Source organism: Brassica rapa, chromosome A02 (genome assembly GCF_000309985.2).
Source record: "Brassica rapa cultivar Chiifu-401-42 chromosome A02, CAAS_Brap_v3.01, whole genome shotgun sequence".
Taxonomy (NCBI): Eukaryota; Viridiplantae; Streptophyta; class Magnoliopsida; order Brassicales; family Brassicaceae; genus Brassica; species Brassica rapa.
In genome coordinates this window covers 3,450,610-3,474,659 of record NC_024796.2, presented here as the reverse complement: position 1 = coordinate 3,474,659, position 24,050 = coordinate 3,450,610, and the positions used below count along the sequence as shown (strand labels likewise).

The 24,050-nt window shown below is 36.5% G+C and overlaps 5 protein-coding genes and 1 long non-coding RNA gene across 8 annotated transcripts; 3 read left to right on the top strand and 3 right to left on the bottom strand.

Moving 5' to 3' along the window:
* The first annotated feature begins 622 nt into the window (after window positions 1–622).
* On the top strand, window positions 623–6,436 carry LOC103851141 (disease resistance protein RML1B). Its single transcript, XM_009127972.3, has 6 exons — window positions 623–1,197; window positions 1,433–2,546; window positions 2,711–3,013; window positions 3,107–3,619; window positions 4,115–4,809; window positions 5,189–6,436. Exons 1-6 carry the CDS (start codon window positions 734–736, stop codon window positions 6,213–6,215), a joined length of 4,116 nt encoding a protein of 1,371 aa, XP_009126220.2. The 5' UTR covers window positions 623–733; the 3' UTR covers window positions 6,216–6,436.
* Window positions 6,437–7,158: 722 nt separating this feature from the next.
* On the top strand, window positions 7,159–11,264 carry LOC103851138 (nucleolar MIF4G domain-containing protein 1). Of its 2 annotated transcripts, none has more exons than XM_033285754.1 (13): window positions 7,159–7,339; window positions 7,588–7,614; window positions 7,716–7,798; window positions 7,874–8,666; window positions 8,753–8,820; window positions 8,904–8,977; window positions 9,058–9,154; window positions 9,247–9,332; window positions 9,427–9,509; window positions 9,587–9,711; window positions 9,796–9,897; window positions 9,975–10,391; window positions 10,677–11,264. In XM_033285754.1, exons 2-13 carry the CDS (start codon window positions 7,593–7,595, stop codon window positions 11,061–11,063), a joined length of 2,337 nt encoding a protein of 778 aa, XP_033141645.1. In that variant the 5' UTR covers window positions 7,159–7,339; window positions 7,588–7,592; the 3' UTR covers window positions 11,064–11,264. The 2 variants fall into 2 exon arrangements, with proteins under 2 accessions (XP_033141645.1, XP_009126218.1); XM_009127970.3 differs by having other exon boundaries at window positions 7,196–7,339; window positions 7,719–7,798.
* A 262-nt stretch (window positions 11,265–11,526) lies between these two features.
* On the bottom strand, window positions 11,527–16,015 carry LOC103851137 (5-methyltetrahydropteroyltriglutamate--homocysteine methyltransferase 1). Of its 2 annotated transcripts, XM_033285755.1 has the most exons (12): window positions 15,767–15,790; window positions 15,631–15,683; window positions 14,780–15,148; window positions 14,613–14,700; window positions 14,229–14,356; window positions 13,738–14,129; window positions 13,458–13,621; window positions 13,269–13,349; window positions 13,008–13,174; window positions 12,836–12,941; window positions 12,461–12,711; window positions 11,799–12,369 (listed from the first exon to the last, which is right to left on the bottom strand). In XM_033285755.1, exons 3-12 carry the CDS (start codon window positions 15,127–15,129, stop codon window positions 11,799–11,801), a joined length of 2,298 nt encoding a protein of 765 aa, XP_033141646.1. In that variant the 5' UTR covers window positions 15,130–15,148; window positions 15,631–15,683; window positions 15,767–15,790. The 2 variants fall into 2 exon arrangements, with proteins under 2 accessions (XP_009126216.2, XP_033141646.1); XM_009127968.3 differs by lacking the exon at window positions 15,631–15,683 and having other exon boundaries at window positions 11,527–12,369; window positions 15,767–16,015.
* Window positions 14,974–15,389, top strand: LOC117132134. Its single transcript, XR_004455625.1, has 2 exons — window positions 14,974–15,207; window positions 15,345–15,389. It is a non-coding gene; the product is annotated as an uncharacterized LOC117132134 (long non-coding RNA).
* A 2,957-nt stretch (window positions 16,016–18,972) lies between the features above and the next one.
* Window positions 18,973–19,500, bottom strand: LOC103851136 (50S ribosomal protein 6, chloroplastic). Its single transcript, XM_009127967.3, has one exon. It carries the CDS (start codon window positions 19,424–19,426, stop codon window positions 19,106–19,108), a length of 321 nt encoding a protein of 106 aa, XP_009126215.2. The 5' UTR covers window positions 19,427–19,500; the 3' UTR covers window positions 18,973–19,105.
* A 583-nt stretch (window positions 19,501–20,083) lies between these two features.
* LOC103851254 lies at window positions 20,084–20,743 on the bottom strand. Its single transcript, XM_009128097.2, has one exon. It carries the CDS (start codon window positions 20,741–20,743, stop codon window positions 20,084–20,086), a length of 660 nt encoding a protein of 219 aa, XP_009126345.2.
* Window positions 20,744–24,050: the final 3,307 nt, after the last annotated feature.

The window sequence follows — 24,050 nt, the reverse complement described above, 5'->3', positions numbered from 1 at the left end:
TTTTTCATTTTTGCCGGTTGCACCCAAAAATACTCCATCTGTTTTATGAATATAGAAGTTTTACATATAAAAATAAATTTACACTACTAAAATAGTCATGTTCTAGTATTATAACTTCAGAAGAATTCAATTTAATTCAATAGTAACTGTTTCAATTAATATTGGATAGAAATGATAAACAAATTCAAAATTTACATTGAAAATACAAAACCTGCGAATAGAAATTTCAAGATTTATATTTTCGTGAAACAGAAAGAATATAAATTGTCTTAAACTGTTGTGAATAATTTATACTATTATTAAGTAAAAATATGGATTTTAAAATACCATTAAAGTAAAGAGTATGGAATTTACTTTTTATGAAACCAGTGAAATTCTTAGCGGTAATTGTCTGTTAAAAACGTCAGTTGTGAATTCGTTGAAAATGCCAACTGTGAACGTGTTGAAAATATCAACTGTGAATGTGTGTTGAAAATGTCATACAAGACTTTGTTTTCTATATACATGCAATCGATGAAGTTTTAGTTCAATGTATCTAGCAAGTAGCCTTTTTTGTATGTTCTTTTTTTTTAGTATGAATCAAATAAGCTTTGTAGACGCCGAACTTGTTTCTCAAAAATATTTCTAGAAAAACATCGTAAAATGGCTTCATATTTTGTCGTCAATTGAATTAACACATTTCCTTATTACATAAGTTAGTGGTTGAGAGACAAATTTAAAGGATAACTCTTTTATGGCTTCTTCTTCTTCTCATCCTAGGAGATACCATGTGTTCCCTAGCTTCTGCGGGGAAGATGTACGTAGGAACTTTCTAAGTCACTTTCACAAGGAGCTGCAACTCAACGGAATAGATGCATTTAAAGATGGTGGAATCAAGAGAAGTCGGTCCATATGGCCTGAGCTTAAACAAGCTATATGGGAATCAAGAGTTTCCATTGTTGTTCTCTCCAAGAACTACGGTGGTTCGAGCTGGTGCTTGGACGAGTTGGTAGAGATCATGGAGTGCAAGGAAGTTTCTGGACAAACAGTGATGCCGATTTTCTATGGTGTGGATCCAACTGATGTAAGAAAACAGTCTGGAGATTTCGGAAAGTCTTTTGACACGATTTGTCATGTGAGAACAGAGGAAGAGAGGCAGAGATGGAAGCAAGCTTTAACCAGTGTTGCTAGTATCGCCGGCGACTGTTCTTCAAAATGGTTCGTTTCATCAATATTTCAAGAATTGCAAACTTATTATGAAAAGTACCCCTGGGCATCCGAACCGATCCGAAATAGACGGGTTGAGATCAGTTTTTATTATGGTCTTTTTCCCATATCTAATTCCCGTGGGTATCGGTTCGGTTTCTACCAGAACCCAATCTGAATACTCGAATGCCTAAGCCTAAAGAATAGTCTATACTAAAGAGATGTGTTTTTTTTTCATTTGTTTCAGGGACAATGATGCGGTGATGATTGAAAGGATTGTCACCAATGTTTTGCAAGAGCTGAATTGGTGTACACCCTCAAAGGATTTCAAAGATCTAGTTGGATTGGAAGCTCATGTCTCAAACTTGAACTCAATGTTATGCCTGGACACTAATGAAGTGAAGATAATAGGTATTTGGGGTCCTGCTGGAATCGGTAAGACCACCATTGCGAGAGCTTTATACAATCAACTTTCTTCTAGTGGTGATGAATTTCAGTTGAATCTTTTCATGGAGAATGTTAAGGGGGTTCAAATGAGAAAAGAACTCCATGGTTATAGTTTGAAGTTGCATTTACAAGAAAGGTTTCTCTCTGAAATTTTCAACCAAAGAACTAAGATAAGCCATTTAGGTGTTGCACAAGAAAGGCTAAAAAATCAGAAAGCTTTGGTTGTTCTTGACGATGTTGATGGATTAGAGCAGCTAAATGCATTAATAGATACAACTGAATGGTTTGGTTATGGAACCAGGATCATTGTCACTACAGAAGATAGACAGCTTTTGAAGGCTCATGGGATTAACCAAGTCTATGAAGTTGGTTATCCATCTCAAGGTGAAGCCTTCAAGATCTTGTGTAGATATGCTTTTGGAGATAACTCGGCACCAAAAGGGTTTTATGATCTAGCTACTGAAGTTACCAAACTTGCTGGTGATCTACCTTTAGGTCTCAGCGTTCTAGGTGCATCTTTGCGAGGGTTGAGCAAAGAGGAGTGGATAAACGCGATACCACGACTTAGAACTAGTCTAAATGGGAAAATAGAGAAACTGTTAGGAGTATGCTATGATGGGCTAGATGAGAAAGATAAGACTCTATTTCTTCATGTCGCGTGCTTGTTCAATGGCGAGAAGGTGGATCGTGTGAAGCAGTTGCTTGCTAAGAGTGCATTGGATGCAGACTTTGGACTTAAAGTCCTTGTGGACAGATCTCTTATACATATATATGCTGATGGATATATAGTGATGCATTTTTTGCTACAACAAATGGGTAAAGAAATCATTCGAGGACAATGTATCAACGATCCTGGAAGACGTCAGTTCCTAGTCGATGCTCAGGAGATCTCGGATGTACTTGTAGATGAAACTGTAAGTGTTGACACATCCATACATTCCCTACTGATCACAAAATCAACTATAGTTCAAATATTATGTTAAACTCGTGTTAATTATTTCTTCAGATACGGGTGCAGTACTTCATTTATTCATTAACAGATTAATTAGCTATATTTTTTCTTTTGGTACATTTGCAGGGTACAAAAAATGTTTTAGGCATATCCTTAGATATGTCCGAACTCGATGATGAAGTGTATATAAGTGAAAAAGCCTTCAAGAAAATGACTAATCTCCAATTCTTGAGGCTATACAATCATTTTCCAGATGAAGCAGTCAAGTTGCAGTTACCTCACGGCTTGGATTATCTACCACGTAAACTAAGGTTACTACATAGGGATTCATATCCGATAAAATGTATGCCCTCTAAGTTTCGTCCTGAGTTTCTTGTTGAACTTACTCTGCGAGATAGCAAGCTTGTAAAGCTTTGGGAAGGTGTTCAGGTATGCTTCTTATATCAAAGTGTCATTCAAAAATCCTGTGTTACTTTAAAATTTTCAATATAGTTATATCATTGTGTATGTGCATGTTTTCAGCCACTGACAAGTCTCACGTATATGGATTTGAGTTCTTCCAAAAACATCAAAGACATTCCGAATCTCTCAGGAGCAATGAATCTGGAGAAACTGTATCTCAGGTTCTGCGAAAATTTGGTCACAGTTTCTTCTTCTTCTCTACAAAACCTTAATAAGCTAAAAGTCTTGGACATGTCTTGTTGCACAAAACTGAAGGCTCTTCCGACCAATATCAACTTGGAATCCCTCAGTGTCCTTAACCTGAGGGGATGCTCGAAGTTGAAGAGGTTTCCGTGTATTTCAACGCAGGTTCAGTTCATGTCTCTTGGGGAAACTGCGATAGAGAAAGTGCCTTCATTAATCAGGTTATGTTCTCGTCTAGTTTCATTGGAAATGGCGGGATGTAAGAACCTGAAAACATTACCTCCTGTCCCTGCAAGTATAGAGATCTTGGACTTGTCCAAGACAAGAGTTGAGTTCATATATGTTGATCATATGCATATGCCTTTTATTTGTTTATTTGGAGATCGTTGTTAGAAGTCCTACTTTGAGTTGGACTATCTTGTATGCTTTCATACTTCAGATTCTTTCTCAGCTTACTCAGTGTTCCATGTTCCTCTGAGGCGTGTTGATATATGGAAGACAGATTGGATGATGAATTTATCACTGACCTTCTTGACCTAGTTTTAAGTAGTTGCTAAACTTTAGAATGAGCTAAAGGAATGAGATAGTCCCATAAACCATAGGTTCCATTTTCCTTACATTAAAAACATTCATGGATAAGTAAGTGATTCATGGTAACAAACAATGTACACAACTAAAGTTGACTAAGTCCTTTGGAATGTTTTTCTTTGTTATATATATATATATATATATACAAGCGAATCATTCTTTATGATGTAACACTTTGGCCAAACAGAAAAATAAGGGAATAAATAAACACAAACTCTCTCTTTTCTTGAAAGTTTCTGAACGTGCAATGTCATATTTTATTGAGTAAACATAAGCTTAAGTTTGTGAACGTGTAAACACGATGATTATCAACTAATTTTACGCGCTCTTATATTGTTATGTAGAGGCCATTTGCATAGGCAGGACCCAAGGGCAAAAGTCTTCTTTAACGATATTATTGTGTTCTCAATAGTCAAAATTACCAAAAAAAAGATGTTGAGAGGAATTTTCAAGTCTGTCTTGGGAGAATCAAGAACAGATTGCAACTCTCTTCACCCTCTCATCGCTGCTTCTTCTCCTTCCTCTTCATCATCATCATCATCAACACGTCAATACAGCTACGACGTCTTCCCAAGTTTCTGTGGACAAGATGTCCGGAGAAGCTTTCTCAGCCACTTTCTTGAAGGGTTGAAAACCAATGGAGTAAATACGTTCGTAGACGACGGGATCATGATGAGCGGATCAATAAACTCCGAGCTCGTGAGAGCTATCAGAGAATCAAGGATCGCCGTGGTGATCCTCTCGAAGAACTATGCCTCCTCGAGTTGGTGCCTACATGAGTTGCAGCTGATCATGGATTGTAGGGCTTCTTTAGGACAAACTGTGATGACAATATTCTACGACGTGGAACCATCTGATGTGAGAAAACAGACCGGAGATTTCGGAAAGGCCTTTGAGGAAACTTGTAATGGCAGTACAGAGGAAGAGAAGAAGACATGGAGACAAGCGTTGACTCAAGTTGCCCTTATCGCTGGGGAACATGTAACTTCATGGTACTGTTCTAAACTTTCATAAAGTGCAAATTCACTATGTAGCCCTTGTTAGGAAGAATAATACATGTATTGATCATTTAGTAATGTTTTAACCCTTATAAATCTCATACCCACCATACCTGCAATATTGGGGTATTTATTTTGAATGAATGTTAAATTTATTCAACCCATAAAAAACTTTTTTACAAATAATGCATCTTGTATCTAAATGTATTTTGAAGGTACTACAAACTTATAAATCCTCTATCAGCTTGAAGCAAACCATCTCGCCATCACCTCGTCATGATATTGTATTTATGCATGGTTACGTAACCCACTATTGGTCCTTGTTTTCATGTCAAATCAATAGTGTTCTAACTTTTTGTGTATCTTTTCTTAGGGCTAGTGAAGCGCAGATGATCTCAAAAATCGTCAAAGATGTTTCTAACGAGTTGCCATCAACCGATTTTGATCGGTTGGTTGGAGTGGAAGCTCATGTAGCAAAGCTGAAATCGATGATACGCTTAGATTCCGACGAGGTGAAGATGGTGGGCATTTGGGGCCCTGCAGGTATTGGCAAAACCACAATAGCTAAAGCCTTATACAACCAAGTTTCCAGTAACTTCCAACTCAAGTTTTATAAGGAGATTTTTAAGGGAAAGTATGAGGTGCACAGCCTCGAAAGATATGATTCGCAAAATCGTTTGAAAAAAGAGTTACTATCTGGAATTTTAGATCATAGGGACATGAATATACCTGACCTAGGTGAGGCAGAAGAGAGGTTAAAGCATCAGAGAGTCCTACTCATTCTTGATGATGTCTTTCTTCATGATCTAAAGGGTTTGAGAGATGTAATCCACGGTCTTAGGTATGGAAGTAAGGTAATTGTGACCAGTGAAGATATAGATACGTTAAGAGAATGTGGGATCCACCAGAACCAGACATACAGAGTTGCTTTTCCATCAAGCGAAGAGGCTCTTCAGATAATTTCATACTCTGCATTTGGACAACGCTTTCCACCAAGAAGTTATCTGGAGCATGCAGATGAAGTAGCTAAGCTTGTCTCTCCATTTCCACTTGGTCTCAGAGTCATTGGTTCTTCTTTGCGCGGAAAAAGCAAAGATGAGTGGATAACTGCACTGGCTAAGCTCAAAACTTGTCATGGGGACAAGGATGTAGAAACAGCCATTAGATTTGCCTATGAAGGGTTATCTGATAAACAAAAAACTCTACTTTATCTATTGACAGATTCAATAAGTTCGGGTGAGAACGTGAACAATGCCATATTCTCACTTTCACAGAGTGATTGGGATGCTGAGAAAGGGATTCAAACTCTAGCTGATATAGCTTTCATCTCTATATCCGGAGAAGGAAGAATTCTGATGCACTATTTGGTACGCTTAATGTCTATCAAGTTAAGTTTGTAGTTAGAAAAAATTAAAGGTTATACTTAAGATTCTATCAAAACAGTATCTGAACACATTACAGAAATGAAAGTCTATGCACTGTGTCAAGTGTTTTCCTTCTTACATTATGTTTATCTTCTTAATGTTAATGTATGATTCACTTCGCATCCCAAGAATGACCAAACACTTTTTTATGGATGAGAATGCGTTAAATGGATTTTAATATAAAAGATTCATCACAACTTGCTGAAGCTATCAGAGGTAGGCATGGACACTATACTTATCATCCGGCTTGTACTTGCTATTTACCTCGGATTCGAAGCAAGTATTTGCTATGATCAAGTCGAGTAACAAGTAATCGGCTTTTATTACTCACAAATACAAGTATTTAGATAATTTTATCTTTCAACTACTGACTATGTTACTTGGTATCTATTACATTAATTAGCAAGTTAAAATTTGATGAATTGCATTTCCATCAAAACTCAAAGAATTGTGTATTTTAATTTCAACAAAACTGAACTATTAGGCCAATACTAATTAATTTTTAACGCTAATTTATTTAGAAACTGCAGTTAAATATTACATACACAATTGGACAACTGATAATACTATCTGCTTTATAAGAATCTGTCTAACTACAACACCAGAGCAGTCCAATATCCCTATCTGACCAGGGTGTGAACAACACTCTTAAATTTAGTTCAGTGAAAATTTGATGTTTATATTAACGGAGCCGTAAAACTCTGTGTTTTGTTTAATCATAAACAGTCAAGTTGATATTCACTCTCCTTCTTCACCTTCGCTAATCTCTATTTATTTTGAGTCCAGCTTTGCAAGTCTTTAAATTCTAGGCAAGTGCTTGGTTAACCAATTACTTGCCAAACAAGTACAATTGTAAGCCAATATTTATTTTGTTATACGTGCCTTGTGCCCTTGCCCAGGCCGGATTTAGGCCCAACAACTTCGCAGGCTTTGTTTCGTTAAGATTTTAAAAATTCGACAAAAACCCTAATCTATACAATTTTCAATTCCTGCGTTCATCGACTGTGTCGGAAAAAAAACGATCCTTCAAGTTTTTAATTTTGTTAGAGCAAGCGAGTGCGGAGAAGATTGAATTTGAGAGTCCACCTTACACTGCTCAAGTAATGATCCATCTTGTGCAATCATACGTTCTGCTTTTAATGTCTTAGACGTAGTTTGATCCTTCTGTCGGAATCGCGAGTCTTTAAGGTTCCAAAGGGCTTAGTAAAACTAGGGTCTTGCTAGAATCTTCATTGTTATAGATGCTTGAAGCTTATTCAGTAATGTCGTGTTCTGTTACTTCTGTGCTTCTGTCGTGTTCGTATTCAGAAAGCGAAAGTTCTAATTTTTCTTCTGTTGTTGTTTGTAGAATCTATGGCTGGACCAGATACAACGGGTAAGCTGATGTATTCTCTTTAGTAATGATCTTAGTATTTTTTCTGCTCGAGCTATGTTTTTAAAGAATCTCGTGTGCTTGTTTTTTTTTTTGATGATCAGCAGGGAGCTCACGTCATGAAAAGCGTAAAGAAGCTCGCTTGCAGAAGAGCCAGAAGAAGCATGAATCTTGGCTTCAGCGTCAGGTATGTGTGAATCTTTGTTTTGCTATCTACAGTTTAGTTACCAATTCATGATTTGTTGATTTTTCTGGTTTTCAGAAGTTGCAAAAGGAGAAGCGAGTATCAGCATCATCATCAGTTCAGACAAAGACTGATGACGTGATCAAGTCTGAAACTTATAAAGAAACTGAAAAACATGTGAAATCAATTAGTCCTGGTGGAAACAAGGATGGTAAAAAGTCTTTTACACAAAAGAAAAGCGAGCATAGAGTCAAACCAAAGGAGAAGAAGATGCAAAGAGGACACAAAACGAAAGATCTAAACAAACCAAGGAAGAAGACGAAGTTCGAGGAGTATCTTGAGATGGAGACACAAAGCGCTTCACTATCTCGTGAGCAAGATGCTGAGCTAGAGAGGAAGCTAGCAAAGAAGCTCAAGGTAAAGAACGGGAAACTAAGAGGCGTGGATGATGGTATGAATGATTTGTTCGAAGGGCTTCCATCTGTATTGGATTCTATGGAATCTGAGCTTGGTGATTCTCGTAAGAAGAAGGGTAAGAGAAAGAGACCAGAGGAAAAACAGGACTATGAGGAAGATTTTGAGCTTGGAGAATCTGATTTTTCTGATGAGGATAGTGAAGAAGAAGAGCCTAAAAGAAAAAGAGACCGTAAACACCGTAAGAAGAAGAAGACTTTAGATGAAGAGGTAGAAACTCATCCGATGGAGATCACAGATGATGGTGAGTCAGAGACTGTTAACTACGACGAGAAAGTGGAATCTCCTCTGCAGAAACCTAATCCTGGGAGCAGCGTCAAGTATGTTGCTCCACATTTGAGATCTCAGGCCAGAAGTGAATCTGAGGAACAAGCTAAATTACGTACACGTGTAAAAGGTATGGCTAGCAAAAAGGCTGTTTAACCTCGTGGTGTTTATAGTTCTGTAAATCTTAGTTTGACATGCTTGGTATGTGTTATACAGGTCTTCTAAATAAGATGGCTGAGTCCAATGTAGAAACAATAACAGCAGAGCTTTCCACACTCTATCGCGTAAGCTTAAATACCTTTCACAGTTCAAAGTTACTTCAGTTTCCATTCTGATACTGTCCACACTGTAATATTTACTAATGCAGAGTGTTGCAAGAAGTGTGTCCTCTCAGATTTTCTGTGAAGAGGTTTTGGCAACTTATGCCAGAGGCAATGAACAGTTAATATCTCTACACCTCTCTATAGTTTAATGATTAATAAAACGATTGATGGCTGAATAATTTGTCTTCCTTGTTGAAGGTACGCTGTATTTGCTGCTTTTATAGCTGGCATGGCTTGTCAAGTTGGAATGGATTTCAGTGCTCAGCTTATTGCTTCACTTGCTAAATCTTTCGAGGTATGTCCCTAAGTCTCTCTGCATACTATGTTTCTTCCCACCATCTTGTTTGAAATACTGCAGTAGTTACATATCATCTTATCTGTTTTCAGGATGAATACCAAAAGGAAGATAGTCTCTCTTTGAATGGAATCACTCTTTTACTGTCTTATCTCTGCTTATTGGGAGTTTGCTCCAGGTAAAGTTCTCTGCAGCTACACACATTTGCTGTTTACTTTATTTATGAGTTTTTATTGTGGGACTGAATGTGAAGTTGTGTATTTGTTTTGCAGTGATCTTATTTATGATTTCTTAATGACATTGGCGAACCGGCTGACTGAAGTTGATGCCTGCACTATTCTAATTGTTTTAGATAGTAAGTTCTATTACTATCCTTGTTTGTTTTGAGATTTTATGTTACATTTCTAAGTTGTTTGTTATGCCTTGAATAAGGCTGTGGAATGAAGATAAGAAGTGACGATCCTGTGGCTATGAAAACCTTCATCGTAAGCATCCAGAACAAGACAAATGAAATTAAAACCTCCCCTGATTGCAAGACTGATATAAATAAGTTCACGGTAAGCAACCTGCGAAAGATTCTCTTCTTGAAGAAACTGTTTTGTTATGATCTTTAAAGTCGTTTCTTCCTCTGGACTTTTCAGATGGAGAAAATGCTTGAAACCATTGCCGCAATCAAGAACAACAAATTGAGAGCCAAAGAGGATTCTGTCCAGAACACAAGGGTAAAGAAGTGGCTTCAAAAGGTAATATCTTAGCTTCTGCTTCTTACCGTTGCTTTTGGATGAGTAAGTATATGCCCTTTTTCTTTATAATTTCCCAGTTGAGAGTGGAAGAAGTACTACTAAGAGGGCTCACATGGAGCAAGCTGCTTGACACCGAGAAGAAGGGTCAGTGGTGGTTATCTGGAGATCTAGTTGTTAAAACAAATCACGCTGAAGATGTAGCGCAAACAATGGACGCTGAGGTTGTTGAGGCCCAGAAAATGTTAAAGCTAGCTGATGCACAGAGGATGAACACAGATTCAAGAAAAGCAATTTTTTGCGTGATCATGAGTAGTGAAGACTACATTGATGCATTTGAGAAACTTCTTAGATTGGACCTGCCAGGAAAGCAGGACAGAGAGATCATGAGGGTTCTAGTGGAGTGTTGTTTACAGGAGAAAGTGTTTAACAAGTACTATACTGTTCTCGCTTTAAAGTTGTGTGAGCACGACAAGAATCATAAGTTCACACTACAGGTACTTTGTCTACTACTCCCCCGTTCCATTAAGATAAGTTTTTTTTTAAAAAATAGTTCCATTAAAATAGATTTTTTTGCTTTTTCTATTAGAAAGCTGTAAACTTCGGAAAAAGTAATTGGTTTTATTGAATTATTATTGGTTAAAACTTATTGAAAATTGATAATTTTACAAAACCATATATTTTTATTTTTATCTTTGTGGAACGGAGGTAGTATATTATAGAACCAGAGTTTGGTTATTTAATGATTCTTTTCTCTAATCATCTTTGTTGGTTTTATGCAGTACTGCATCTGGGACCATTTCAAGGAACTAGAGACGATGTCACTTCAGAGATCAATGCATCTAGCGAAATTTGTGGCGGAGATGATTGTTTCATTCAATCTTTCTCTTGCCGTTCTCAAATGTGTAGACTTGGCGAATCCAGTACAGTTAACTCCAAAGAGAATCATGCACTTCCGGATGCTGTTCGAGGCCATCTTTGAGCACACTGAGAAACTAGTGTGGAACTTGTTTACTCGTATAGCTGTGAATCCGGACTATGAAGCTCTGAGGGACGGCATCAAGTTCTTCATGAAAGAATATGTTGTGAAAGCTAATAAGACGATCTATGGGAAGTTCAGGAAAGCCAAAGAGGCTCTTAACAATTCAGATGGATCGCTGCTCATGTGATTTTGTTTGCCATGCCTTGGGACATCAGTTTTGCGCTCTTATGAGTTTTACTTTGATTATGTCATTGTCTCTTACGTTGTACACATTTTTGTTTGACTGAGACTAGTTTTGTCTAGCTATTTATTTAATGTTTTCAAGTTTAAGGATCCTAAGTTTTATCAGCTTCAATAAAAACTTGTAGAAATGGATCAATAGTGTATATTTGATTTTTTTTTTTTTTTGTCAACTTCTTTGAAGTGGGGAAAATAAGAAGCTCCAACTCCACAAGTCATAACCTCCCCGGCAAAGATAATTCTCTTGTTTAACTTCTGTCCTAAAATGAATAGAGTTCCGACAAAGCTACAAGTGCAATCCAACCAACCTACAAAAACAGCAAGAGACAACAACTGCGGAAACACAAGGCAAAGATGCATCTCTAGATGCCCTGGGATATCTATTCGAAACAGTTTCCATACTTGGAGAAGAACCAATCTTTATTTCCTTTCAATACCCCTTAGAAAAAAAGATATGTTTCACCAGAGAAATGAAGGATACAAAACGAGAAACACAAAACAAATCCAAAAGATGCATATCTCTCAACTCTCTCAGCAAGAGGTGAAACCATATGCATCAAAACCTAACTTCGACTAAATATTTTTAAAAAAGGTAATTTAAACCAAACAAAACACAATCCATCATAGAGAAAAAGAACTCAGTATCCTTCCTCAAATCATTCATCTCTTTTCAAGCTTTCCTTCACTTGGCACTGGCGAGCTGGGAGCGGATGAGCTTGGCCGCATCAACCATGTTCTTCAGGGCAGGCTTAACTTCGGTGTACTTACGGGTCTTGAGACCACAGTCAGGGTTAACCCAAAGGATGTTCTGCTCAAGAACAGCAAGCATCTTGTTCACCCTCTCTGCGATTTCCTCAGTTGATGGTATTCTTGGCGAGTGGATGTCGTAAACACCTGGACCAATTCCAGCACCGTACTTCACTCCCTCACGGAACACAGAGAGTAGCTTCTCATCAGATCGGGAGTTCTCGATGGTGATGACATCAGCATCCATGTCGATGATGGAGTGTATGATGTCATTGAAGTGGGAGTAGCACATGTGGGTGTGGATCTGGGTGCTGTCTTGGACGCCACAGTTGGTGATTCTGAAGGAGTGAACAGCCCAGTCCAAGTAGAAAGCGTGCTCGGACTTCCTGAGTGGTAGTCCTTCTCTGAGTGCAGCCTCGTCAATCTGAATGACACCAATTCCACCTTTCTCAAGATCCTCGACTTCGTCCTTGATGGCCAAAGCAATCTGGTAACAGGTTTCGTGCCTACAAAATTTGCATAAGTACATAGTTTAATGATTTTGTTCTTTCTATTTTCAGCTAGTTTGTTTCAGACTAAGGTTTTTTATGTATGTACCTGGGCTGGTCGTTTCTGACGAAGGACCAGTTAAGAATGGTGACAGGGCCGGTAAGCATACCCTTCATTGGGCGAGAGGTCATGCTCTGAGCCATTGCGGACCAGAACACGGTCATTGCCTTGGGACGGCTCACATCACCGTAGATAACTGGTGGTTTCACACAGCGAGATCCGTAAGATTGAACCCATCCGTTTGCGGTGAAGGCAAAACCAGACAACTGCTCCCCAAAGTACTCAACCATGTCGTTTCTCTACAAAATTGTCGTAACATGTCTCGTCAGAACCATTAACAAGGGCTACAGGAATAACTTTGAATTGACACTCTACTTCAAGAGTTAGGCGATTAACATATAAAACTAAAAGGAAAAAGCTCACCTCTGGCTCTCCGTGGACGAGAACATCAATGTCAAGTTCCTCTTGGAGGTCAACAACTTTCTTGATCTCTTCCTTCATGGCCTTAACATAGTCTTCCTCAGAAACCCTGTTAAAGAACGGTTAGTATCATACCGTTTAAGGAGATAGCAGGGGTTAAATTTAAGAGACTAACTTCTTCGCCTTGTACTCTCTGCGAACTCTCCTGAGCTCGACGGTCTGGGGGAAGGATCCAATGGTGGTGGTTGGCAAGATTGGGAGGTTAAGCTTCTTCTGCTGAGCATCGAGCCTAGCACTGACATTAGTTGCACGACGGTGGTCTGAGCCCTTCAAAGCGGCAGCCTGAGATAACAATTAGAAACCATCTCGATCAGTAAAATATAGAGAACCTGAATTCTCGAATGGGAACATGGCTTAGGTTTTGCGTCAAACTTACAGCCTTCTGAACACCCTCGTTGGTGACTCTTGGGGAAGACCTCCTTGAAGCCAAAGCAGCAGCGTTGGCAGAGAAAAGGGCCTGCAAGAGAAAACAATATTAGAGTTCTAGTGCTTACCAAATCATTTATTTGCAGATTATTCAAGATTCAATAAAGACGCAGGTAGATAAAAGTTTTGTGGAGAATACCTCATCCTTCTGACCAGCCAAAGCCTTGGCCAATGCGTTCACTTCAACGACCTTCTGGGCAGCAAACGCCAACCACGACTTGATTTCGTCGTCAAGCTTGGTCTCGTTCACAAGATCGACGGCGGTGTGGAGAAGAGAGCAGGAGGTTGAGACCACAAGCTTGTCTGAATCAAAGCAGAAAGATAACAGATCAACATTTATAGTATTTGTTTTTGAGTACTCCCGTAATCTTGTCAGGGGACTCGGGTAAAAGACAGATGAATCTAGAAGGACATAATACCTTTTCCAACAACACCCTCAAGTTCCTGCAAGGTGCTGAGAGACGCAGCAAAGTCATTGGCCCAGATGTTCCTTCCGTCAACAACACCAGCGAAAAGGTACTTTCCGGCGGGGAAACTTGCCTTGACCAAATCAAGGGTCTTGGTGCCACGAACCAAATCAAATCCATAGGCGGTCACACCCTTCAACGAAGTTAGGGTCTTGTATGCTTCAGCAGGGATATCAGCGAAGTAAGTCTCCACAAGAACGTTCAAACCAGAAAGAGTTGATTCAAGTTCAGCATAAGCTGCTGTAAACGCCTCGAGTTTGTGGCCCTCAAGATCCATAACAAGGACAGGCTCGTCAAGCTGAATCCAGGTGGCACCAGCAGCCTTAAGCTCGGTAATAACCTCCCTGTAGACAAATCAAAGTCATCATTCATGTTAGTGGTGTGTCACATTATCATTATCACATGGATGGCAAAATAAATAAAAAAAGGAAGTAATTTCTTACTTGTAGACAGCGAGGACTTTGGGGAGAAGGGAAAGAAGATCAAATGACTTCTCAACACCCTTGGCAGCCTTAGAAAGCAACAAGTAGGAGACTGGGCCAACAAGTACAGGGACGGTCTCAACTCCAAGCTGCATAAACAACAAACCAAATCAGAACCTATTCTAGGTGTACAAAATACAACTAGACTCAAATTAATTTCTGACATCTATTGAATCAACCAACTGTAGTTTGTGAATATATATTTTTAGCGTATCAGCATCCAATGTGAAACACCATTCAATGAATCTAAGCTAAAACACTAATCCTCAAACCAAAGCCTATGATCTCCAATAATTATTAATTTCTTAGTAAATAGAAAACAGTGAAGAGTGAGTGATAACGTACAGCCTTGGCCTCCTTGTACTCATTCACAGCCTTGTGAGACGCGTAAGAAAAGTTAACCTCAGGGCCCAACTCAGGGACGATGTAATGGCTGCATCAAAAAAAACATCATTAATATTAGTCCAAACTCAAAAAGAGCCTAACTGCAATAGAGAGAGTTGGAGACTCACTAGTTGGTGTCAAACCACTTGGTCATTTCCATAGCAGGAACAGAGGCGTTTCCTCTAGCCATGGAGAAGTAAACATCCAACCCAATCTCACCACCAGTGTACCCGTACCTAGGTGGAACAGCACCAAGCATAGCGGTGGTGTCGAGAACCTGGTCGTAGTGAGCAAAGGTGTTGCTAGGGATGTACTTAGTCCCAGCCTCAGACATCTGTTTCCAGATGGCAGACCTGAGATCAGCAGACACCTTCTGGAGATCCTCGGCAGTGCTCTTGCCATCCCAGAATGACTCCAACGCGAACTTGAGCTCTCTCTTGGGGCCCATGCGAGGGTATCCAACAATGTGTGACGCCATTTCGATTTTTTTACTTTTACTGCATCAAACAGTAAAAAACAATTCAAGATCAATATAAAAAAAGATAATAAAACAAAGGTTCCGAATGGTAATAGCAGATTGAGCGGTATAACTGCGGTGCGGTTTTAACAGTTATAAAAACATATAGATATATGTAGAGATTTTTGTTAGTGTTAAGTGCGGTGCGAAGAGGTTGGAAACATTTGGAGCCAAAGTTTCAAACTCCAAGAAAGTGGCAGATTTAAATATTCACGTGTTAAAAAAAATAAAAATCGAAAAGTAGGTAGGTAGTTTTTTTGTCGTATTATATGAATTGAGATGATAAGTGAGATGAGTTACTCCGAAGTAGAAATCAAACGTTTGTCACTACGAGATATTTTTAAGCGGATCTGATCTACAGATCCGGATCCACAAGATCTACAAATCGACCGACACTAATCAAAGCTCAGATCTGTAATCGACGAACTCTCTCACCGTTTAGATCTAAGTGATGAAACTAACCGATCGAGGAGAAATCAAATTCTAATCAAATCACTCTAATAACCAACAACAACCTGGAGAGGGAGAAATGAAATGAGAAGGGAGAGGGAGCTAAATAAGGGAGACGTGGGGAAGCGATAGAGTCACGGGGACGTACCTCGCGGAGGGAGAATCGGAGAAGAAAGGGTTGGCTACGAGGAGAAGAGAGGGAGAGGACGAGGAAGGAGAGTGGCCTCTGTGACTTTATTTATAGCCAAAAACTACTGTTGAGAGAGATCTGGTGGTGCTGGATATTTTCGGAAATAATCATTTCTTTAATTTTTAATTCTTTCTTTTTTTTTACGGCTGTATTTATTCCCCTGGAATATACCAAATTTAAGTCGGATTAATCAACTGTGGCTAGAAAATACGATTATGCGATACATGTAAATATTTTGATTACAAATTTCTTGTACAGTTGGTTATATTGATATTTTTATTTGTTAAGTTCACTAAAAAAAAAAAAGTTTATGACAGCAGTAAAGTGAAGTCCAATCATTTTTTTATATCAAACGTATTTATAAAAGTATATTAAGGGAATTAAAACGTGAAGGGGAGTTGGTGTACGTGGGAGGGCTTCTTAGTAGGAGTGGGTGGTGGCGTGGGACCCACGGAGGTTGGTGGAGATTCACATTTCCACCAGTATATACGACGGCGTTTTTAGTGTGACCGCGAAGAGTATCGACATCGAGGCCTGTTCCACAGCGTTTTGGAAACCAGGTCGGAGACTGTGACTGATCCTGAGTATTATTTTTCATGAAATTCATAAAATTTAACTTATTTAACTAGTGAATTCAGTTTCTACTATTTATATCAACATTCAAAATCTTATAAAATACAACATATACACATCTTAGTCATAACAATAATACTTTTGGACTACTTCACATTAATTTTTCTTTCCTACCAATGATGTTTTATTTTCTTCTATAAATTTTCAGAATAGATGATGTTTAAAAAAATTATTGGTGTTTTAATATTTTTATGTTATTTTAAATTTTATTGGAAACTGTATAATTAATTAGATTTTTCAATCATTTACGTAATTGATTGAATAATTTTTAAATTATATTTTTAAAACTATTTTTTTAAACATATTCAATTTTTAATATTTATGCATTACTCTAAAATATCATCTACTGTGAAACATAAGGAGCATTAGTTGTCAACTCATCCATCAAAGTTTCTGCAGTTGAGCTAAACTGGTTAGCGCCACGGCTTATTAGGTCAAGTAATTAACTTTTGTTGTTGTACTTATCAATCATCCATCATATTATACATATTTACATACTGATTATAATTAACACAAATTTTTTGTCATATTTTACGATCTAAATTTACATTGATTTTGAACCAGCTTGTAACAGTGCATTTTTAAGTTGTAAGTTTTTCTCTACTTAGAAAATTTCGAACGAGAGAAAAGACACAAACCTCCACCAAAATGTATATTTTAATAATCAAGTGAGCTATATACCCTGTACAGGGATCATATGATATTTATGGTGCAACTGTTCAGTGAGTATAGTAGTAGGTAGGGGTTATATATGGTTATGGACCATAATATATAAATGTTACTGTTAAGATTCATAAACAAACTGGTGAGTGGTCTTAATCTTGTTGTTTGGCCACCAAACATTAATTCATCTTTTATTAACCTCATCGCTTCCTTTGATTGTTACTCTTTCCTGAGCTAATTTTTGAATTTTCTTTATGTTCATTTTATAACATTAAATTTTGCATACTAGTGATGATACACCAAAATTTGACGGGTACAATAATAGATTTCTGTAAACTAATTTTTAAGCCTCAGTGTTATTAATCCTGCGTTAAAGTTTAAACCATCCATAAGACTGAAAGTCCATATTACATAATACATACTATTAGTCTATGAATATAATACATATGCATAGTGGGATCAGCATGTCACCAATCATTAATCCTCAGTTTTATTATTTCACTCAAAGGTTTATCAGTCTAACCATAGCGCACATACACTACTTGATTATTATAAGCTATTTTGCGGGACTTGTGAAAATATTACAAGTTCAATAACCAGTTTGGACATTGGGGTACTGAAAATTGTGTATGTGTATTATGAGTTTTAAAATAATAAACGAAGAAGACGGTGCTGTTGCAAACAGAGAAAACAGTCAACAATGTGCTGCTTTTTTCCTTATCAACGTCAACAAAATGCCTTATTGAGAGGTAGTAATTTGATTACAATATAGATGAAAACCATAGGTTAACTAAATATTTAAATCATTTGTATTATGTGCTAGTTTATTACGACAAATTGTCGATCACAAGATTCACAGCAAATAAATTGAGCAACAGTCACATACTGACTTTAAGTAGCAAGCGAATTGCATATGCATCCTTAAATTTGGTTTGTCGGTGGATTTAGATCTCGAAGAGTTCACACGAGCATTTAATGAAGAAAGACGATTAATTTTCATTTCATTATTTAGAACATTAACGTACTCTAAAGGCTAAACAGCTCAAACGCAAAAAAAAGGGGGTTGTAGAATGTATTTCAGTATTTGATAAAATGATTAAGCTAATTCGTATGCGTATTGTAAAAAGTTAATACGATCATATTATATGTTGTATATCTCACATTTTTTTGCCATTTTGAGTTTGGTAAATTAATCGTATAATAAACAACGAATATGTTACAGAAAAAAAAAAAACAACGAATCACAAGATCCAAAAACATCCTTATTGCTGGCTAATAAAACTTTGTAATTAAACTATGATAAAGACTAGCTTTTAGCCATGTGAGTTTATAAAAGCCAAACATACATATACATTATGATTTCACTTTAAAGTTGAAACTTAAATCATTTAAACAATTTATAAATATAAAGATTCAAAAATGATTTAACATAAATCTCAATCGCAAGGCTTCATATAAACAAGTGAGAGCATGTAATGAAAACGAAAGCTAAACCTTTGTTAGATAGAGTCCATTCAAAAAATTACATGCTTACACAGCTAGAGTTGAATTGAGTTAACACGAAACTCGATTAAACCGGAAACAAACATCAATACTAGATAAAACCTCTTTGTTTCAGTTTTGACTTGAACTCGATCAGATCTTGATGCAGTTTATGTCTCCCAAATATAGAGAATAGCAGCATAGATGACAATGAAAAGAACTACATTCTCATATATCGAAACTTTATACTACTATTACCGCCCTTTTTCAGTTTTGATTTGACTTACTTTCTCCAAGTGCTATCTTTTCGTTTGGTGTTTTTATAAGTCCATGTTGATGAGCATAAAGCTCCGACATTTAAAACCAAAAACAGAGGAAAGCTTAAAAAAAAAAAAAAAACTGCAGTTTGTTCCATTCAATACACCGTACATCTGAAGAAAACTGAATTAACAGAAACAGACAAATAACAAAAGCTTTCAGACAAGATTACAACCAGACCAGCAGATAGATAACTCGTAACTACGCGGCGGCGCCTGGAACCAAATCTCCAGCGGAAGTGACAGTACTACCGTCGGATGAAAGAGCGAGAGGAGACCAATCCGGAGGGAGAGGAGGAAGAGGAGCATAAACGGTGGGCTTTCTCTTAATGTCCCAAGGCTGCGTCTTCTTCGGCCTCGTCTTCCTGTGATGTGCCGTCGATTTCTTCTGCGGCCTCGACGAACACTCTATCACCATTCCCAGACCTCCTCCGTTTCCCAGTTTAGGGATTTGAAACTGGCGAAGAGCCGGAGAAGCAGCGACGGTGACGAGTCCGGTGCCAAAGATCGCTGACACAGACATTATTGTTTCGTCTTATCTATCTGCTGTAGTGGAAGTGAGTATGAGAGCCTCTAGCTTCGGATTATCGACAGCATATCTTCTTTTATTGCTGGCCTTTTAAGTTTCTATATGGGCCATATAGCCCATAGTTACAACGGCCCATATCTAATTTGCTCTGCTTCAAGCCTAGATATATATGTATTGCATCTTGCAAGTACATTAAAAATGTGTAGAGTTGCAAAATATTTATGTAAGGTAACTGTTAACCCTACGACGAGTATACTACGAGACCCTAATCCGAACCATCCTAAACTAAAACTGTATTATTATACATTTATTTATACATGATATTTACAGATTTCTAAGGTGTATTTTCAGTTTTAGTGTCCTAATTTTTTCTACTACTTACTAATTAGTTCGAGTTTTCGGATTTTTAATTAAGGTTCTTCCTTTACAGTTTACTGAAGTTTTTCTAACAAACTTGTTTTGCAGCAATTTAAGCTTTTTTTTCTTTGTTTTGTATTTTTTTTTTTTTGAATGAATGCTAAATTTTATTCATCAAAAAACCTTTTTACATCAAGTGAGACCTTTATATGAAAAAAATTCTACTCCTATCCCATTTCCTATACACTTTCTGCTAAAACCCGAGCAAAACTTCATGTCCAACCAGTCTCCTATTTACACTCTAGTAGCAAACCAGTACTGCAAAATGTTCTCCAGACCTTTGACACCCTTCAACTGAATCAGACTGAGCTTATTACGAACGGCCTTATCAGTGAGCTTAGATAAAACCCTTGCCGGCATAGCTTGCTCACCGTGCCGCCTCTTGTTTCGTTCTCTCCACAGGGAGTACAGAGTCACTTGGAAAGTGTAGCGAAAACAGAAGCGCTTTTTCTTGTCCATACCCGAATCAGTAAGTAGCCTTATGAGGTCATCCCACTTAACAGAGTACGCGCTGCGTAGAATTCCTCTCATGAGGTGTTCCCATATCTGTGAAGCATAAGAACACTCAAAGAACAGATGCTTACGCGATTCAGAGGCACTTTTGCATAGGATACAAGTTGTGTCAACACCTTGGCTCCAGCTTGAAACTCGATCCATGGTAGCTAATCTGTCTCGCATAGCTAGCCAAGTCAGGAACGCAAATTTCGGCGTTGCTTGAGAGAACCAGGTGCATCTTCCCCAATCGCATTGAACTCCACTTGCCCTTGTCAACTTCCACGTTTCATGAGTTGAGAAGTTTGGTTTGAACCCTGACTCCCTTCTCCACAAATCAATATCCTTCACTTCATACCTCTGTTTCTCTTTAATTTGCTCCAACTCCTTTTCAATCTCCATTAGTATTTTTTCTCTTCCCCAATCGCATTGAACTCCACTTGTATTTTTTCTGTGTTGGTGTTGTTAGTTTGTCAGTTTTTCGCAAATGAAAAGTATCATACTAATCGTTAATCGGTTAATAGTATTCGTTATACCGAAATCGGGTTAGAGATTATATATATCGTGATCGTTTGGCATAGCGTACAAAAATAAACATTACACAGGATGCATTGACATTCTAGTACATTCATTATGTTTTGTTGGCTATTAAGCTTTGCCAATCCTGCCAAAGCGATCAATAAATATATCTTGTCCAAACCATTTCTAATCGTAGTTAAGTAACACGCCTAAATTAGGCTTTAAACTAACTACTGTCTATCACCTACATTTGAGTTCTCCACTCTCACTTTCCTTCTTTCATTTCCAATTCTTATCTCTTCATCACTTACTCTCATTCATTTCCATGTGCATCCGATTATCACCTCTTGTTTTTGTCTGTCTACAAATAACTATATTGGTTTCTTTATATACACTTATTACTACACATCTACACATCATCAACAGCTCAGCCATATAATTTATTGTACGAGGAGATTCTGTCGGTTAGACCAAATTAGCGCATCACAAACCTATGATACCCATTGGCCATTACGTTGGTATATGTTTTGCAAACCTTATCCTTATCTTTAATATCGTTGAAATGATAATATACTGATATTAACCTAAACTTTTGTTTTTCTAATAACCACTTTATCAATTGTACTACATCAATTCAAAATTGTATTAACTTATTGTTATTAATTATGCATGGGATATTGAGTATAGCTGGATGAGATATTTGTTTTGGCTTCCAAATTTTAAAGAACTGTTGGGTTCCAAAATTTTGAATTTCTTTTTAGTAAAATTAACGTAAAAATGTTTATTGCTCCCTAAATATCAGATTGACCTAGATATACTGTAAATCTAAAAGTAAAAAGGGTGGTTAAAATGAATATTCCTCAATAAAATATGAATATATGTCATTTGTAATATGGATTTTTTTTTTTTTTTTTTTGAACCATTGTAATATGGATATATTTGTATGTTTTACAGGTAAAGGTGAAGGCCTAATTTGAGCAAATTTCAGCCATGTGGTTGATTTTTGGGGACATTTGGTACATCGAGAAGAGAACCATATGAATCGACTGCTCTCGTGTAATCGTGTTCTTAGCATTATTGCGTTTTTTTTAAACTTTATTTGAATATATAATAAGAGTTTTTATTTGTTTGACAGAAAAGAAAGAGTTTTATTTTTTACTACACTGCGATGAATATACCATGAATCTTTGGATTCTTTTCTAATTCTTGATATTTTAGCTTCCCACCTAAATAAAAGAGCACCGATCCTTGTTGGAATAGAATATCACAAGTATCATGAAATGTGTGACTTTTTACAAGATTGTACGTGCATGTTATTTTTTTAAAAATGTTAGCCGGTTGTTATGATAATATGATCCACGTGCCATGTGCTATAGATTTTTTTTAACTCAAAATTTTATTAAATTTTTCGTAATGAAACATATAGATTATAAAAATAGACTAAAAATGATAATATCTCAAGAAACGATAACCCAAAAAAAATTAACATATATACTATTAAAAAAAGTCCTAAAAATTTTATTTAAATAAGATTATTGGACCATTTCGTTAGACTTAACTATTTATTTGATATTATCTTATATTTCTCTAATTATATAAACATTTTATATAATTTAAATGAACTTATTTATTGTTGTCACATAATTTGTTATATAATTACTCTAACAATAAATCTTCATGAATATATAACTGATTATTCAAACATGTTTACACATGATTATTATCACGTATAATTCTATTAATAGTATAAATTTTTTAATGGCTTAGTTATGTTTAATAAATATATAATTTGTATTTTAAAATTTTAAATAGTTATTTGGTCCTTAGTTTGGTTTCTATTTTCCGGTTCTAAAGATGTAGGACAAACTCGGTTATTTATGAAATTTTGTTTAATTTTGATTTTTTTTTTGGTTTGATACGGTTCAGTGCACTCAGATAAATGTATCCAAACCTATACATTATTTTATATAGAAATTATATAAAAAGAATTTATTTTGAAAATATAAATGTATTATGGATTGGAATTTCGTCTTTGTATATTTAATAAACCATTATTCATCTAATATGAATATTCTCTTGAGAGTAGGATATTATAATAGATGGAAAAATATCAGCTATGACTACAAATATACATTCTACTTATATCAATATAGAATAAATATGCGAAATAACATAACTGCTAAAGATGAAAGAGGTATGAATATGAAAATAGGCTAATAACTCATTTCCAATCCTCTCAAATCATGGATAAAATTATACAAAAAGCCGTCGGTTTCCGACAAAAAATAAAAGACGCCGGCGGTCCGAAGTTTATCCCTATGATCTTCTTTTTGTTTGCATCATCTACAAACTTTACGTATATTTACGCTTTAATTAGACGTGTATTATCTTTATACAAGAAAATCAAATCATAAGAACATGGATATGATTGTGTTTCAAAAAAAAAAAAAAAAGAACATGGATATGATTACGTTTGAAAAGCCGTGATCGGTTAGGATTACGTCGCAAAGATGTCTCCCTCTATACTTGGCCAAGATTAATCATAACGATCGACCTTTAGGTTTGGACTTTGGAGTTTTCTCCACTTTTATTATTTTTTTCAAATTCTAGTTTTATTAACTATAGATCAACAATCACATGTGTATTTCATCAGGGATATATAGCCATATATAATATACTATTTAGTTTAAGTTTAATACTAAATATTTAGGCGGAAAACGTTAGGCAATGTACAGATCTTGATGGCCGTAAAAATACAAAAAAATATGCCAAAAATCCAGAGTTTGATATTTTCAATTTTATTTTATTTTTTTGTAGAAACCAAGTATGACCTAAGATGGTATGTTTTTATGAATATTGCTACTATTCTTCGAATATTAAAGTTGATTAATAGATAAGTGCTACATTTTCTACCTTCATACCAAAAAGAAAACATTTTCTAGCTCGTTCATCCTCTTTAATTTACAGTATGTCAGTATTGGCACAAATATCCCAACACGTGTGGTTTACATGACTCGGTGACTATTACGCTAGAAAATTGGACTCCAAGTTGGACCATATAAAAAATTAAATTATTTCATTACGAGACTATCTCGTAAAAATCAATAATGGATCAGATTTCATTTTACAAACAAAAAAAACACTTTATCAACTTCGATTTTTCTTCCTTGTATGAATAATTGAATTTAGC